The 17568-nt window shown below is 45.6% G+C and overlaps 2 protein-coding genes across 2 annotated transcripts; both read left to right on the top strand.

Moving 5' to 3' along the window:
- Window positions 1-3336: 3336 nt before the first annotated feature.
- Window positions 3337-4383, top strand: LOC140128798 (olfactory receptor 5P66-like). Its single transcript, XM_072150501.1, has one exon. It carries the CDS (start codon window positions 3337-3339, stop codon window positions 4381-4383), a length of 1047 nt encoding a protein of 348 aa, XP_072006602.1.
- Window positions 4384-16322: 11939 nt separating this feature from the next.
- On the top strand, window positions 16323-17318 carry LOC140128797 (olfactory receptor 5G29-like). Its single transcript, XM_072150500.1, has one exon. It carries the CDS (start codon window positions 16323-16325, stop codon window positions 17316-17318), a length of 996 nt encoding a protein of 331 aa, XP_072006601.1.
- Window positions 17319-17568: the final 250 nt, after the last annotated feature.

Raw genomic sequence — 17568 nt, 5'->3', positions numbered from 1 at the left:
GTGCTGGTGCAGGGCTGGGACGGCACATCGGGAAAAGTAGTGGCGGCTGGGGACCGAATACCGAGGGGCGGCCGCCGCCATGAGGTTGCGAAAGGCCTCGGTCTCTACTAGCCTATAGGGCAGCATCTCCAGGCTAAGCAATCTGGAGATGTGCACATTAAGGGCTTGGGCGTGCGGGTGGGTTGCACTATATTTGCGTTTCCGCTCCAGCGTCTGGGGTATGGAGAGCTGAACGCTGGTGGATGCTGTGGAGGATCGTGGAGGCGACGATGGGGTTTTTGTGCCAGGGTCCTGGGCAGGGGGCTGACTAGCAGCTGACACAGGGGAAGGAGCAGTGGTGTGCACGGCCGGAGGTGAACGGGCTTGTTGCCACTGAGTGGGGTGCTTAGCATTCATATGCCTGCGCATACTGGTGGTAGTTAAGCTAGTAGTGGTGGAACCCCTGCTGAGCCTGGTTTGGCAAATGTTGCACACCACAGTCCGTCGGTCATCCGGTGTTTCCTTAAAGAACCTCCACACTTCTGAAGATCTAGCCCTCGCCGCAAGAGCCCTCACCACGGGAGCTTCACTAGTTGACAGTGGCGCTGATGCACCAGCTCTGGCCCTGCCTCTCCGTCTGGCCCCACCACTGCCTCTTCCAACCTGTTCAGGTCGAGGACTCTCCTCCGTCTCAGAAGCACTGTGTTCACCCGGCCTCTCAACCCAGCTTGGGTCTGTCACCTCATCATCCTCCGATCCCTCAGTCTGCTCCCCCCTCGGACTTCCTGCCCTGACAACAACTTCCCCACTGTCTGACAACCGTGTCTCCTCATCGTCGGACACCTCTTTACACACTTCCACTACGTCAAGAAGGTCATCATCACCCACAGACTGTGACTGGTGGAAAACCTGGGCATCGGAAAATTGCTCAGCAGCAACCGGACAAGTGGTTTGTGACTGTGGGAAGGGTCCAGAAAACAGTTCCTCAGAGTATGCCGGTTCAAATGGCAAATTTTCCTGGGAGGGGGCAGACTGGGGGGGAGGAGGCTGAGGTGCAGGAGCTGGAGGAGTGGGGATTTCGGTGACATGGGTGGACTGCGTGGAAGACTGACTGGTGGTGGACAAATTGCTCGAAGCATTGTCAGCAATCCACGACATCACCTGTTCGCACTGTTCTGGCCTCAACAGTGCTCTACCACGAGTCCCAGTAACTTCAGACATGAACCTAGGGAGTGTAGCTCTGCGGCGTTCCCCTGCTCCCTCATCAGCAGGTGGTGTCTCACCCCGCCCAGGACCACGGCCTCTGACCCCTGCAGTAGTTGGACGCCCACGTCCCCGCCCTCGTCCTCTACCCCTAGCCCTCGGGTTAAACATTTTTAAAATGAGAGTTATAACTTTTTTTTTTTTTTTACTTCTTTTTGTTTTTTTTTGTGTTTTTTTGTGTTTTTTGTTTTTTTTTGAGTTTTTAAAACCAAACAATCCTATCCTATTGCTATGGCTATTTTCTAGCCAAGTATCAAAGGAAGCACACTACTATGCCAGATGAGATGACACTGAGTTATTGCCTAATAGAAATCCAACCCCTACTGAATTTTGCCACTTCGGCCTTTGCTATGGATATGTGCGCCACTAAGCGCAGAACACAGCGGTCGCAAGTCTCACTACAAATTGCTCAGAATTGGCAAGTACATGCACTGCAGAAACTACAGCCACCAGCAGATCAACCAGAAATCAAATATATAGAACGCTACTGTAGGCTTCAAGAAGCTGTTTGTATTCTCCTATGGCTATTTTCTAGCCAAGTATCAAAGGAAGCACACTACTATGCCAGATGAGATGACACTGAGTTATTGCCTAATAGAAATCCAACCCCTACTGAATTTTGCCACTTCGGCCTTTGCTATGGATATGTGCGCCACTAAGCGCAGAACACAGCGGTCGCAAGTCTCACTACAAATTGCTCAGAATTGGCAAGTACATGCACTGCAGAAACTACAGCCACCAGCAGATCAACCAGAAATCAAATATATAGAACGCTACTGTAGGCTTCAAGAAGCTGTTTGTATTCTCCTATGGCTATTTTCTAGCCAAGTATCAAAGGAAGCACACTACTATGCCAGATGAGATGACACTGAGTTATTGCCTAATAGAAATCCAACCCCTACTGAATTTTGCCACTTCGGCCTTTGCTATGGATATGTGCGCCACTAAGCGCAGAACACAGCGGTCGCAAGTCTCACTACAAATTGCTCAGAATTGGCAAGTACATGCACTGCAGAAACTACAGCCACCAGCAGATCAACCAGAAATCAAATATATAGAACGCTACTGTAGGCTTCAAGAAGCTGTTTGTATTCTCCTATGGCTATTTTCTAGCCAAGTATCAAAGGAAGCACACTACTATGCCAGATGAGATGACACTGAGTTATTGCCTAATAGAAATCCAACCCCTACTGAATTTTGCCACTTCGGTCTTTGCTATGGATATGTGTGCCACTAAGAGCTAAACACAACGGTAGCAAGTCCCCCTGCTAATTCCTCACAAAATGGTAAAAGATGCAAATTAAAATAAAAAAAGTAGAACGTTATTGTAGCCCTAAGAAGGGCTGTTGGGTTCTTTGAGAATCACTCCTGCCTAACAGTAAGCTAATAGAACACCCTAACGCTTTCCCTGACCAGCAGCAGCTCTCTCCCTAGCGGCATCCAGAGACAGAATGATCCGAGCAGCGCGGCCAGCGGCTAGTCTATCCCAGGGTCACCTGATCTGGCCAGCCAACCACTGCTATCGACGTGTAAGGGTACCACGTCATGCTGGGTGGAGTGCAGAGTCTCCTGGCTTGTGATTGGCTCTGTTTCTGGCCGCCAAAAAGCAAAACGGCGGGAGCTGCCATTTTCTCGAGCGGGCGAAGTATTCGTCCGAGCAACGAGCAGTTTCGAGTACCCTAATGCTCGACCGAGCATCAAGCTCGGACGAGCATGTTCGCTCATCTCTAATAATAATCCATATATTTATCTCTCATGGGTCAATTATTTTTATCAAACATTTTATCCTGAGATTCATTATCTTTAATATCTTGAGAGTCAGTAATTTCCTCTCTGATGATCCATCCCCAAGGATATGAGGTTCATCCACATAAAAAGAGAACGGGATCCTCAGTCTTTTTCATTTTAAGAAGAAACCCGTCCACACCTCCAGGAGGCTCTAAAAGATAGTTACTTTTTTTCACTGGAACAAGGAAAGGCACAAAACAGAAATGAGAAATGTTTCCTGGAGGCACAAAACTTATCTTCTTAAAAGAGTTTATAGACATCTAATATCTGTTAATTAACTCCAATCAAGGTCAAAAGAAAACAAAGATGCAGGAGGTCAACCACACGACTGTCACTGAGTTTTTTCTTCTCGGATTCCCGGATCTGAATGATTACAAGTTGCCTTTCTTCTCTATTGTTCTTCTCATGTATTCCATGACCATATGTGAGAACCTCTTGATCATTGTACTGGTGTCCACCAGCCAACGTCTCCGTTCTCCCATGTATTTCTTCCTGGGACATTTGGCCCTGTCAGACATGGTCCTCATCATGACTGTTGTCCCTAAGATGCTGGAGGTTATCATCAGGGAAGGGAGCGCTATACCTTATTTTGGATGTATAGCCCAGTTTTATCTTTATGGTGGGACAGTCAGTGCTGAGTGTTTATTGCTGACAGCCATGTCCTATGACCGGTACTTGGCCATCTGTAAACCTCTACATTATATATCAATGATGAGTCCTAAGCTCAGATATAACCTGGTCTTCTCATCCTGGGAGCTCAGCTTCATGTTAATGCTTATCACATTTTCACTTGTTTGTAGCTTGGACTTCTGTGGGACAAATATTATTAACCATTTTTTTTGTGACTTTGCCCCTTTGTTAGAACTTTCTTGCTCAGATACCACCGGAGTGAGTATTGAGATGATCGTCCTTTCATTTCCTATTGTTCTGTTACCTTTTATACTTGTTATCATGTCATACATCTCTATTTTTATCACCATATTCGGAATTTCCTCCACATCTGGTCGGCAGAAAACCTTCTCTACTTGTAGCTCCCACTTGGTGGTTGTCTCTACCTATTATGGCTCCATGCTCATCATCTACATGGTCCCTTACAGAGGACACTCCCTGCCTGTAAATAAGTTTATTTGCTTTGTCTACATTGTACTGACACCTCTTCTGAACCCCATGATCTACAGTCTAAGAAACAGAGAGATCCAGTCTGCCGTGTCCTTATATCTCGGAGCTTTTAGTAAAAAAAAGAGTTGTTTAGTGCTGGAGACACAACAGATGAATGTTGGGGATGTAGTTAGAGATGGGCAAATTTCAAAATTTGATTCGACCAGGTTTGCCGAATTTTCTGAAAAAATTTGATTCAACCCGAATCGAATGATGTTGAATCACATTACAAAACAGGTATTTCCTGGCTGCAGAGAGCCTGTAGGGTGTTGTAGAATGTTGTGCCATGCTTAAATATGCATAGGGAGCGTGGTTTGGTCTTCAAACAATGCTGTGTTTTAGTATGACATGCACATGACAGCCGCCACTCTTAGAATCGCTTCACTCTTCACTTTCATGGGCACTTACAGAGGCCAACTTCCCCAAATAAGTAAAACGGGAACGCAGCTTGACAAGATAACGTCTGTGCCAGCTCAAAAGGACTGAACTGAGGGCCAAGATCCCACTATAACATCAAAGAGTGCACTCTTTTTACACTGACATCAGATGATTCCATAGATTACTACTGAACCTGTTCTGTTAAATGCTGATATATGTAGAAACCCCCCAAAAGATTGGAGAGGGTGTCGGCAGTAATTTTGCATTGATATCACTGATCATTTTGCCCTTCTTTTCATCCATCAGTGTCTGTTTTCAATTGGTCAATAATCCATCAGTATTGCTAAAGCCAAAAACAAACAGGAGTTGATCCAAAACAGAGATGACTAGTAACTTGCATGTCCTCTGTGTTTTGTATCCACTCCTGCTTTTGTCTATCAATCCTGAGGCTTTTCATTCCTTCTGACAGATTATGGAAATCACAGGGTGTTCCAGGGAGACAGCAATCAGTTGGCATCAGCATGAGTAGGCCACAGAGTGGCACAATGACAGCGTGTGGAGTTTGCGGCACCAGCAACAGCAGGAGATCAGAGAGTGGCACAATGACAAATTCTGGAGGTGGCAGCAACTGTCTGCACAGTATTTCTCTATAGTAAGCCAGTTGGTCCAAGAGTATTGAGAGACAAATGTCATCCCTATGCCAGATGTTGACTATTCAACTGTCACTAGTTAGGCAAAGCAGCATGCTGCGAGCCATCTGCGCATGTGACTCTGAGGGACTCCCGGCCCTCATCTCCACTGTGTACTGCCACAGTCCTTCTGGGTCATCTACCTCGTCTTCTACCTCCACCGGATCCTGTCACCTGAGTCAAAAAACCACTATCTTCACCAGACTCTACTTGTACTCTAATGTCCTCCACCTCCTCCAGTTCAGCCCCTACCGGACTCATGTGGCCATGAGATGTAGTTGACACTTCTCCAGTGCCCTGACCAGCCACATTTTGCAGCATCTGTTCCAGGACATGATGCACGGGAATGACGTTATTCATCCCGCAGTCCTGGCAACTGACAAATAACGTGGCCTCTTCAAAGGGCCTAAGCAAACAGTAAGTGTCACGCATGACCTGCCAGTGACATCAAAGTTACCCTGGAGAGTACTCCGTTCCGCTTGCATCATCAAAAAATCATTAATGGCTTTTCTCTGTTCATACAGGCGGTCTAACATAGGGAGGCTGGAATTCCTACGGGTTGAAACATCGTATATCAGACTATGTTGGGGTAGGCCGTTCTGACGCTGCAACTCAAGAAGGGTGTGCTTGGCTTTGTAAGAATGGCTGAAGTGCGTGCACAGTGTCCTGGCCATTTTTAGAATGTCTTGCAGATGGATGTAATACTTCAGGAACCTTTCGACAACCAGATTGAACATGTGCACCATGTAGGGCGCATGGACCATCCCTCCTTGGTGCAGCGAGGACACCATGTTCCTCTCATTGTCTGTCACCATGGTTTCGATTTGCAGTTGTCGTGGAGAAAGGCAAACATTGATTTGTTCTTGCATGATGCGGAGTAGTACCTCCCCTGTGTGACTTTGTTTGCCCAGGCAAATCAGGTGTAGAACTGCGTGACACTGCTGTGTACATGTGGTATGATGGAGCAGCACTTGTGGAGGCTGAGGCGGTGGTGGAGAAGGTGGAGGAGGAAGCGGACACTGACGCAGGAGCAACAGTTTGACAACGTGGATGCGAAAGTGGAGTCTGCTGTTCAAGTTGTTGGTGTGGCTGGGCGCGAAGCACATTCACCCAGTGGGCCGTAAAGGACATGTACTGGCCCTGATCGTGGTTACAGCTCCACACGTCCATGCTGCCGTTCACCTTGGAAGAAACTGATAATCTCAAGGACTGGCCCTCCTTCTGCTGTACATATTGGTGAAGAGCTGGCAGTGCCTTTTTGGAAAAGAAATTTCGGCTAGAAACTCTCCATCTCGGGTCGGCACAAGCCATTAGCTCTCTGAAGGGTGCAGAGTCCATGACTTTGGGAGGGACTGCAGTACCAACAACTTCGACAAGAGCACGGTCAGCTTCTGCACGTTAGGATGGCTGGACGCATAGAGTTGTCTCTTTGTAATCAGCTCCTTCAACGACTGCTGGCACCTTGCGTAGCGAGGAGCAGGAGCATCTGGACCGGGAGATGATGTCAAAAACAAACAGCTCCCTTCGGCAAAGATGCTGGAGCCTTGACTTGCTGAAACAGCATGTGTGCCACTAGGTGCTGCTGCTGTTACTGCGGCAACAGCATGGACCACCACATCTGAGACACGTTTCTCCCAGGCCATTGGATGGTGACGCTGCATGTATTGACGCAGGGCCGTGGTGCCAACGTTAGCTCCCTGGCCACGCTTCTCTTTCTGCCCACAGCTTCTACATACACACAAACTCGGCGCCGCAGCGCCGAGAAGGTGATTTTACTGCCAACAGTCTTTGGCTCCCGTCCTCGTACTGCTGCCACCCTGCTGACTCATGGCCACAGTATCGACTTGCTGCCTGCTTCGCTGCCTGATGCGCAAGCTGACACCCTCTTCTCCTGACAATGATGATGAAGCCCTTGTTTCACCCAGCTCCCAAGTGTGATCAGCTACATCATCATCAATTTGTCTTTCACTGTCACTCCTATTCTCCTCAACGGTCTCAGTATGCACCGCCTGACTACTTGGAAGTGTAACACAACCTCCCGTGCCACTCTCCACATCTCTACTTTCCCGCCTGCTGCATGAAGCATCGGAAGTCTGCCCCATCTCTCCACTGCCAAGCAGCTGCTGACTGTCCTTAAAGAATTCAACCTCGCTGTATAGTGGCCCTGAGCCCAGTCCACCTAGTAGCTCTCTGACTGAGGGAAAGGAACAGGACAGAGGCTGGTTGAGGACAGATGAGGGCCGCTAACCTGCTCCTGGGCCATGCCAACTAAGTGTTGTATCTCACAAACCCATTGACTCTTGGCTGAGGTTGTCAGTTGTCATTTGGGAGGAATTTAATGACCTAGTCAACCAATCGAGGACCTTTGGGTAGTTCATCAACACACTCCTGCTAGATGACAACAGCAGTTCTGGCCTCACAGAGTCACCCATGCCACGACCTCCCCTCTCTGTGCTGCAACCTCTGCCTGCTCCATCTGCCACCTTTACTTTATCAACAAAAAAACACTTGAAATTTGGGTTATACAGAGCCAAAAAAACTGACACCCTTGACTTTGAGTAAAAATCACAGCAGCAGCTATGTGGATTTGACACGGATTTCTTGATATCTACTTTATAAACAAAAAACACTTGGAATTTGGGGAATCCAGAAACACAAGAACTAACACCCTGGACTTAAAAAAAAAATACTCCATCAGCTACTGAGTACAAGCAGCTGGATGGCAGAGACAGCGCATGCAGTGTGAAATGAAGGGATTGCAAATGGCAGTCTGTTTCTATAGGGCTATGACATCACATGAGACTGCCGCTCGCTGATTGGCTTACATGTCTGTACATGTGATCAAGGGTTTTCCTTTCTCTTTCCCAGAGTTCTCTGTCGCATGTAACACGTTGTGCTCACGGCCATTTTACTAATAAAGGTAAAGAAAATGTTCCCACGAATCACCGTAAACTTTGGATTCGTGCAGAACCAAAGTTTTCCTGAAATTGTAAACTAATTTCCATTCATTAGAATGGATTCGCCCATCTCTAGATAGCGATATGGAAAGGTTCTCATGATTTCTTCATTTTCTGGTCAGGTTCTGCTGAAAAGTTTAACCCCTTCCCGACGCGCGCCGTACTAGTACGGCGCGCGCCGGGTCCCGGTGCATGGAGAGGGCTCGCGGGCCGAGCCCTCTCCATAGCCGGTAAGTCTTTGCTGCATATTGCAGCAAAGGCTTACCGGTAACACCCGCGATCGGTGCTAGCACCGATCGCGGGTGCTTTCACCGCGATCGCCTCCGGCAATGCTGCCGGAGGCTTCAAAAAGATGGCGCCGCATGGGCGCCGCCATCTTGGCGCGGATCTCCGCTCCCCGATGACGTCAGCACATTGTAATGAATGAGGAGTAAAATCCCCATATACTGCCATATTGCAGTATGGCAGTATATGGTAGGATCGATCAGACAACCTAGGGTTAAAGTACCCTAGGGAGTCTGAAAAATAGTTAAAGTAAAAGTAAAAAAAAGTTTAAAAAAAAAAAATTATATTAAAAAAACCTAAAAATTCAAATCACCCCCCTTTCCCTAGAACTGATATTAATATTAATAAACAGTAAAAATCATAAACACATTAGGTATCACCGCGTCCGAAAATGTCTGATCTATCAAAATATTATAACGGTTTTTCACTGCATTTAACCCCGTAACGGAAAATAGCGTCCAAAGTCAAAAATGACATTTTTTTGCCATTTTGGAAAATATAAAAAAATTAATAAAAAGTGATCAAAAGGTCGCACAGTCCTAACAATGATAGCAATGAAAACGCCATCAAAAGTCGCAAAAAATGACACCACCCACAGCTTCGTACACCAAAGTATGAAAAAGTTATTAGCGCCAGAAGATGGCAAAATCAAAAAAAAAATTTTGTACAGGAGGTTTTAATTTTTTTAAATGTATGAAAACATTATAAAACCTGTACAAATGTGGTATCCCTGTGATCGTAGCAACCCAAAGAATAAAGTAGACATGTCATTTGGGACGCAGAGTGAAAGCTGTGAAATCCAAGCCCACAAGAAAACGTCGCAAATGTGTTTTTTCACCATTTTCACTGCATTTGGAATTTTTTTCCCGCTTCCCAGTACGCGCCATGGAATATTAAATACCGTCACTACGAAGTGCAATTTGTTACGCAGAAAATAAGCCATAACAGAGCTCTTTATGTGGAAAAATAAAAAAGTTATAGATTTTTGAAGGTGGGGTGTGAAAAATGGAAGTGAAAAAACTAAAAAAGGCCAAGTCGTGAAGGGGTTAAGGACTTCCAGCTAAATCCAGTCATGACGCACATGAGTGTCAAGTGGCTCCAAACTGCAAAGTTTAGGCTCTTACCAACCATCCCGCAATTGGCTCAAACCCCCTGCCCCCCATACCTGTAATGCCGTTTATATCACCGTGGCTGTGTGTGCCAGCACGAGGCCTCCAGCCGGCTAGTTTTGAGGAGGATCATGGCTCCCAGTTGATGTAATCTGGAATGACGATTCTCCCCAACATGTCATTGTGCAGGCATAATAATGCCGGCTGTAGTTCTTTAAATGTTGCTGATGACCAGAGCCTAGACCTGGAGAACACATTTTTAAAATTTGGCTTTGGACTAACTTGGGTCCAATCATCAATAGTGATATACATGAAATGGGTTTTCCCAGGAAACTATTGCCTAACTTGCTAACTTGTGAGACCCCCACAGGTCACAAGATTGGGGGGCCCGTGGTGCCTCAGTTGGACCCTGCGTCACTCCCTGAGATGAGCCGAGCAGAGGGCTGCTCATGTCTGTTCTGCTCCATTCATCTCTATGGAGCTGACTGAGATTGCGGAGCGCGGATAACTTGTATCCTGGGAAAACCCCTTTAACTTATAGAAAACTAAGTTCCAACAACATACTTCTTCCCAATATGTGTATCACCCCAGACCAAAACAAACACAGCAGTTCAATTTGATTGGTTCTTCCATCTTAAGAGCATCAATATTTGCATGAGTGAATTTGTCCAAAAGTCCAGCATTTTTACAGGTCTTTTTAATTATTTTATTTTTTTGCACACACTGGGGGTCATTTATCATTAGGCGGCTCCTTAGGACAGTTCTATGTCTATTTTTGGAGCTCCTCTGACCATTAGATTCATTACCTCATTAAGGACGCAGCCTGTTTGTACGTTACCGTCGCACGCCATAAAATTACCGCGCACTGGGTCCAGTGCATGGAGCGGGCTCACGGGCAAAGCAAAGCTGCCGGTGGCTTCAAAAATATGGCGCCGCATGGACGCCACCATCTTGCCAAGGATTGTCGCTCCCCGTTATGTCATTGGGGAGCGGCGATCCATCACCATGACAGCCTCAGGTCTTCTGAAGACCCGAGGCTGTTTTGTTTTAACCCATTCATTACAATGTGCGATTAGCAGTATACGATAGGATTGATCAGACAACCTAGGGTAATAACAGTTTTTTAACTGCGTTTTACCTCGTAACAGCAAATAGCGCCCAAAGTACACGGCATGGAATAATAAATACCATCGCTATGAAGTGCAATTTGTTTCACAGAAAACAAGCCAGCTCACAGCTCTGTACCTGTAATAATAAAAAAGTTATCGATTTTTGAAGGTGGGGAGTGAAGAAACGAAATGAAAAAACAAAAAAAAAAACAGGTCATTAAGGGGTTAAGGCTCAGTCCTTTTTTTTTTAATCTACCCAGTGTCTCTTCCCGTGGTTATAACTTTTCAACGCTTTAAGATATCCCTGTGATTTTGAGATTATTTTCTCATGAGATATTGTAGTTTATGTTTGTTGTGTCATTTCGCTAATCAGTTTTTTTTTGTGGGGTAAAAGTTCAATAATTTAGGAAAATTTAGAAAAAAATGACAATTTTCAAAGTTTCAAATGTTCGACTTTTTAGAAAAAAAGGCACACCACAATTTTTTTTTGTTGTAGAAACCTTTTGCCATTCGTCTTCGGCACTCCAGCAGAAGTCCCGGCTACTCCAGCAGAAGTCCAGGACACTCCAGCAGAAGTCCCGGCTACTCCAGCAGAAGTCCCGGCTACTCCAGCAGAAGTCCCAGCTACTCCAGCAGAAGTCCAGGACACTCCAGCAGAAGTCCTGGCTACTCCAGCAGAAGTCCCGGCTACTCCAGCAGAAGTCCCAGCTACTCCAGCAGAAGTCCAGGACACACCAGCAGAAGTCCCGGGCACTCCAGCAGAATTCCCGGCTACTCCAGCAGAAGTCCCGGCTACTCCAGAAGAAGTCCCGGGTACTCCAGCAGAAGTCCCAGCTACTCCAGCAGAAGTCCACGGCACTCCAGCAGAAGTCCACGGCACTCCAGCAGAAGTCCAGGGCACTCCAGCAGAAGTCCAGGGCACTCCAGCAGAAGTCCACGGCACTCCAGCAGAAGTCCAGGGCACTCCAGCAGAAGTTCAGCTACTCCAGCAGAAGTCCCAGCTACTCCAGCAGAAGTCCAGGACACTCCAGCAGAAGTCCCGGGCACTCCAGCAGAATTCCTGGCTACTGCAGCAGAAGTCCCGGCTACTCCAGCAGAAGTCCCGGTTACTCCAGAAGAAGTCCCGGGCACTCCAGCAGAAGTCCCAGCTACTCCAGCAGAAGTCCACGGCACTCCAGCAGAAGTCCAGGGCACTCCAGCAGAAGTCTAGGGCAGCAGAAGGGACTGAGCCAGCAGAAGTCCAGGACACTCCAGCAGAAGTCCAGGGCACTCTAGCAGAAGTCCAGGGCACTCTAGCAGAAGTCCAGGACACTCCAGCAGAAGTCCAGGACACTCCAGCAGAAGTCCAGGACACTAGTCTATTTTCTGTCTGGGATTTGTTAGTCAAAACATCTCAAAATGCATAAAAAGTCTCATCACATAGACCAGCAGGTACTGGAGTAAGTCTGAGATTTTTATGTGACTTTTTGCCAAAGTCTCAAGTCATAATTCTGGCTTTGCGCGATGTTGCACTCACAGTAGTTCTATGTTGAGGCCAGATTAATGAAGAGGTTATGTAGTCCTGTGAGACTTTTTAGCAGTGAAATGTCTCAAAAACCAGCAATGTGACTACTTTGAGACTTTTTTTATGCCAAAAAGCTGAGGGAAACGAATGATAAATAGCCCCCACTGTATCTATATTTTTACTGTTTGTTACTTAATAAAAAAAAATAATGAAACGTTATTTTGCGCCATCATATTCCGCAGAACTTTACAGATTATGAGGGACATAAGATATCATAGTCAGATAGAATAAAAGGAATCTATGAGGATGAAGGGAGAGGAAGGAGGAGACACAGGAGGTATTAGAGCTTGTACAATGGTCTGATAGTCCGGGGTGGGGTGTTCCAAAGAATTGTTGCATCATGGGAGAAATCCTGGAGTGGGAGGTTCAAATTAAAGAAGAGACTCATTTCAGATCACTGGCAGATCGACGACCCGGGTTGGGTGATCTGGAGATGTAGAAAGGTGCAGCACTATGCAGAGCTACAAATATTTGTAACCACTTACCCACTGTATGCAGAGGGCTCACAGGATATATACAAGGTCACCAGTAGCATCTGTAATTGCCTCTGGCAAAGTTGACTGAGGCATATAAATTAACCGCACCGCGTGAAGGTCGCCATTTTGGATTTGATTTTCTTCTCCCATGAAGTCATTGGGGTTAGCGATCAGTTACTATGACAACCTCAGGTCATACACAGACCCAAGGCTGACAGATCTGAACCCATGTATTACAAAGTGTGATTTGCACATTGTAATAAATGATATGTAAAATCCCTACTTACTACCATACTGTAGTATGACAGTATATGGTAGAATCAACCTAGGGCTAGAGTACCCGAAGGGATCTGAAAAATAGTAAAAAAATTAATTAAAAAAATGAACAAAACTAAATTTAAAAACCCTAAAAATTCTAATCAACCCTTATCCCTAGAACTGAGTAAATAAAAATATGGTAAATGGTAAAAAACATAAATAGGTATCGCTGTATAACAAAATGTTGCATATCAAAATACGATAACCGTTTGTCCCCCGTAACAGAAAGTTGCCCAAAGTCTAAAATGCTACTTTTTTGCCATTTTGAAAAATATAAAAAAATAAATAAAAAGTGATTAAAAGGCCATACATCCTTAACCTGTTTTTTATTTATTAAATAGTTTTTTTTCAACCCCTTCTAAATATGGCTGGACCATTATACAAACTCTTATACCTCTTCTGTCACCCCCTCATCCTCATAGACTGTAAGCTCTTGTGTCACCCCCTCATCCTCATAGACTGTAAGCTCTTGTGTCACCCTCTCATCCTCATAGACTGTAAGCTCTTGTGTCCTCCCCTCATCCTCATAGACTGTAAGCTCTTCTGTCACCCCCTCATCCTCATAGACTGTAAGCTCTTGTGTCACCCCCTCATCCTCATAGACTGTAAGCTCTTGTGTCACCCCGTTCATCCTCATAGACTGTAAGCTCTTGTGTCACCCCCTCATCCTCATAGACTGTAAGCTCTTGTGTCACCTCCCCCTCATCCTCATAGACTGTAAGCTCTTGTGTCCCCTCATCCTCATAGACTGTAAGCTCTTCTGTCAACCCCTCATCCTCATAGACTGTAAGCTCTTGTGTCACCCCCTCATCCTCATAGACTGTAAGCTCTTGTGCCCCCCTCATCCTCATAGACTGTAAGCTCTTGTGTCACCCCCTCATCCTCATAGACTGTAAGCTCTTGTGTCACCCCCTCATCCTCATAGACTGTAAGCTCTTTTGTCACCCCGTTCATCCTCATAGACTGTAAGCTCTTGTGTCACCCCTCATCCTCATAGACTGTAAGCTCTTGTGTCCCCCCCTCATCCTCATAGACTGTAAGCTCTTGTGTCACCCCCTCATCCTCATAGACTGTAAGCTCTTGTGTCACCCATCATCCTCATAGACTGTAAGCTCTTGTGTCACCCCCTCATCCTCATAGACTGTAAGCTCTTGTGTCACCTCCCCCTCATCCTCATAGACTGTAAGCTCTTGTGTCACCCCCTCATCCTCATAGACTGTAAGCTCTTGTGTCACCCCCTCATCCTCATAGACTGCAAGCTCTTGTGTCACCCCCTCATCCTCATAGACTGTAAGCTCTTCTGTCACCCCCTCATCCTCATAGACTGTAAGCTCTTGTGTCACCCCCTCATCCTCATAGACTGTAAGCTCTTGTGTCACCCCCTCATCCTCATAGACTGCAAGCTCTTGTGTCACCCCCTCATCCTCATAGACTGTAAGCTCTTCTGTCACCCCCTCATCCTCATAGACTGTAAGCTCTTGTGTCCTCGAGACACATACTGGTGGAATGATTGACTAAACCCCACCTAAACATCTATAGCTTGAACTGGCTTTTTACAAACAGCATTCAATCGACCCGTAGTAATCCCGAATAACATTGACAACCGAGCCTCGTGTTGGGTGGTGGAAAACCAGTCACAGCAGTTATTAACAATTATTCTTTAACAATTCAAACATTATTGAAAACATTAGTCACTTTTGGTGAAAGAACTCTCCATCCAACGGTAAACGGCTCGGGACTGCACTATGCCCATCTGGACTCCCAGATGGCAAGTCGGCCAGACGAGCAAAGTACACATCTCAGATCTCCATTTTCCGCCCGCTGTGACTTCAGAACTAAAGAAAAACACAAATATACAAAACAGTAAAGCAAAAAACAACCAATAAATTAGGGAGGGAGGGGCTGCTTCCTTGAGTGCCTCAATCAAGAGAGAAAGGGGGAGGAGACTCGCTCCCTTTATATACAGGAAACAAGAGGGGAGGAGCAAAGTGCTCTGCAGCAAACCTCCTCCACTTAAAGTGCACTTTGAATTATTAACCCCTTCCGCCTCCACAACATCCTCCACCAGTCCAGGTGTACCCTCCATAACCCATCGGGCGTACACCGCAAGAGCTTACTGTCTATGAGGATGAGGGGGGTGGGGAAAAGATTACAGTCTATGAGGATGAGCGGGACACAAGTGCTTACAGTCTATGAGGATGAGGGTGTGACACAAGAGCTTACAGTCTATGAGGATGAGGGGAGGACACAAGAACTTACAGTCTATGAGGATGAGGGGAGGACACAAGAGCTTACAGTCTATGAGGATGAGGGGGTAACACAAGAGCTTACAGTCTATGAGGATGAGGGGGTGACACAATAGCTTACAGTCTATGAGAATGAGGGGGTGACACAAGAGCTTAAAGTCTATGAGAATGAGGGGGACACAAGAGCTTACAGTCTATGAGGATGAGGGGGTGACACAAGAGCTTACAGTCTATGAGGATGAGGGGGTGACACAAGAGCTAACAGTCTATGAGGATGAGGGGGTGACACAAGAGCTTACAGTCTATGAGGATGAGGGGGTGACACAAGAGGTATAAGAGTTTGTATAATGGTCCAGCCATATTTAGAAGGGGTTGGAATGAAAACAATTTTTGTGATCGGTGCTAGTGTTAGCCAACTTGTATGTAGAGGGCTCAGCACATGATGTACAGGTAAGTGGCCAAACAAATACTAATACAAAACAATGAGAATCCATTTCTAAATCATACAATGAGATTTTCCATCCGACACCCAGAAATAAAATATGTGGCGTATTATGGCCCAGGGGGGAAGGGGGGTGAGGACTCTGCATATTATTATATCTAGGAGCTTGAGCGGTGGTTACATAGTAAATTAGCCCCCGGCTGACGTGTGTCTAACGATCTCCTCATTACTGCCCCCCTGAGACCTATTACTTCTCTGTCTCTAATTGTAAACACTTTGAGAATCGATGTCACAGAAATCCAACGTAATTTATCCCCAAGGGTTTACTACTCGGGGAATTTCAGTTGATACATAAATACAGGAGAAGAAGTCCTGAGACATTCCTATATTTACACAAAATCAATGCACATTATCACGTTATGGGAAATATCTACAGCAAAGTCTCTTGATAAATTGAAGTAGGAAAAAAGATATTGATAGGATGTGACGAGGACCAGGGTGGAAGTGGAAGACGTTAGACTTTAGCATCTAGAAGATGTTTCCTCTCAATGAAGTTCAAAAATGGTTCTGACTTCTCTACAAGCCTCCACGATACAAGGTGTAGAGATGCCGGAGGATAACGTGAACTCCACCGTTGTCCTTGAGTTCTTTCTTCTAGGATTCCCGGATCTGAATGATTACAAGTTGCCTTTCTTCTCTATTGTTCTCCTCATCTATTCCATGACGATATGTGAGAACCTCTTGATCATTGTACTGGTGTCCACCAGCCAACGTCTCCGTTCTCCCATGTATTTCTTCCTGGGACATTTGGCCTTCTCAGATGTTATCCAAATATCAAACATTGTTCCTAAGATGCTGGATGTGATCATTAGGGAAGGGAGTGTGATAACTTATTTTGGTTGTACCACTCAGTTTTACCTGTATGGGGTATCAGTTGGTGCCGGATGTTTTTTGCTGACAGCCATGTCCTATGACCGGTACTTGGCCATCTGTAAACCTCTACATTACACATCAGTGATGAGTCCTAAGCTCAGATACCTCCTGATCTTCTCATCCTGGGTGCTCAGCTCCATGTTAGTGCTTGTCACGCTGATACTTGTGTGCAATTTAGACTTTTGTGGGCAAAATGCTATTAATCATTTCTTCTGTGACTTGGCCCCTCTGTTAGAACTTTCTTGCTCATACGTAACTAGTGTGGGCATCGACATCATCATCAACTCTGTCCTTCTACTTCTGCTGCCTTTCCTATTCATTATTATATCATATGGCTGCATCTTTTTCACTATTTTTGGAATTTCCTCCTCTTCAGGTCGGCAGAAAACCTTCTCCACTTGTAGCTCCCACTTGGTGGTGGTCTCTACCTACTACGGGTCCTTGCTCATCATCTACATGGTCCCAAACAGAGGACATTCATTGACGGCTAACAAGTTTATTTCCCTCGTCTACATTGTGCTGACTCCTCTTCTCAACCCCATGATCTACAGTCTAAGAAACCGGGAGATCCAGTCTGCCGTGTCCTTATATCTGATGATTTGTAGTAAGAAGAGAGTTTTCTAGACTCCTGTGTCCCCATGATCTGGGCAGCTGCAGAATATTAGAACCTCACTTAAATAAATCTGTCATATTTATATTATTATTTTATTTTAAATCTTCATTTTTTCCTCTAATAATAATAATGGGGATAATAATCAGTATGTATCAATATCATCATAAAAAACAGGATTTTTTTTGGTTTCTGTAAAAACTTCCTCTAAATGTATGTACAACGTATAAATAAGTCAGCAAATGGATCTTTTGCTTTGCTTTC

This window comes from Engystomops pustulosus, chromosome 4, assembly GCF_040894005.1.
Source record: "Engystomops pustulosus chromosome 4, aEngPut4.maternal, whole genome shotgun sequence".
Lineage (NCBI taxonomy): Eukaryota > Metazoa > Chordata > Amphibia > Anura > Leptodactylidae > Engystomops > Engystomops pustulosus.
Note: the sequence above shows the minus strand (reverse complement) of the source record. Positions and strands in the feature narration are given on the sequence as shown.

Excerpts from the sequence above, each read along its gene's own strand:
- LOC140128797 (XM_072150500.1), top strand. The coding sequence starts at position 16,323 with ATGGTTCTGACTTCTCTACAAGCCTCCACGATACAAGGTGTAGAGATG.
- LOC140128798 (XM_072150501.1), top strand. The coding sequence starts at position 3,337 with ATGCAGGAGGTCAACCACACGACTGTCACTGAGTTTTTTCTTCTCGGA.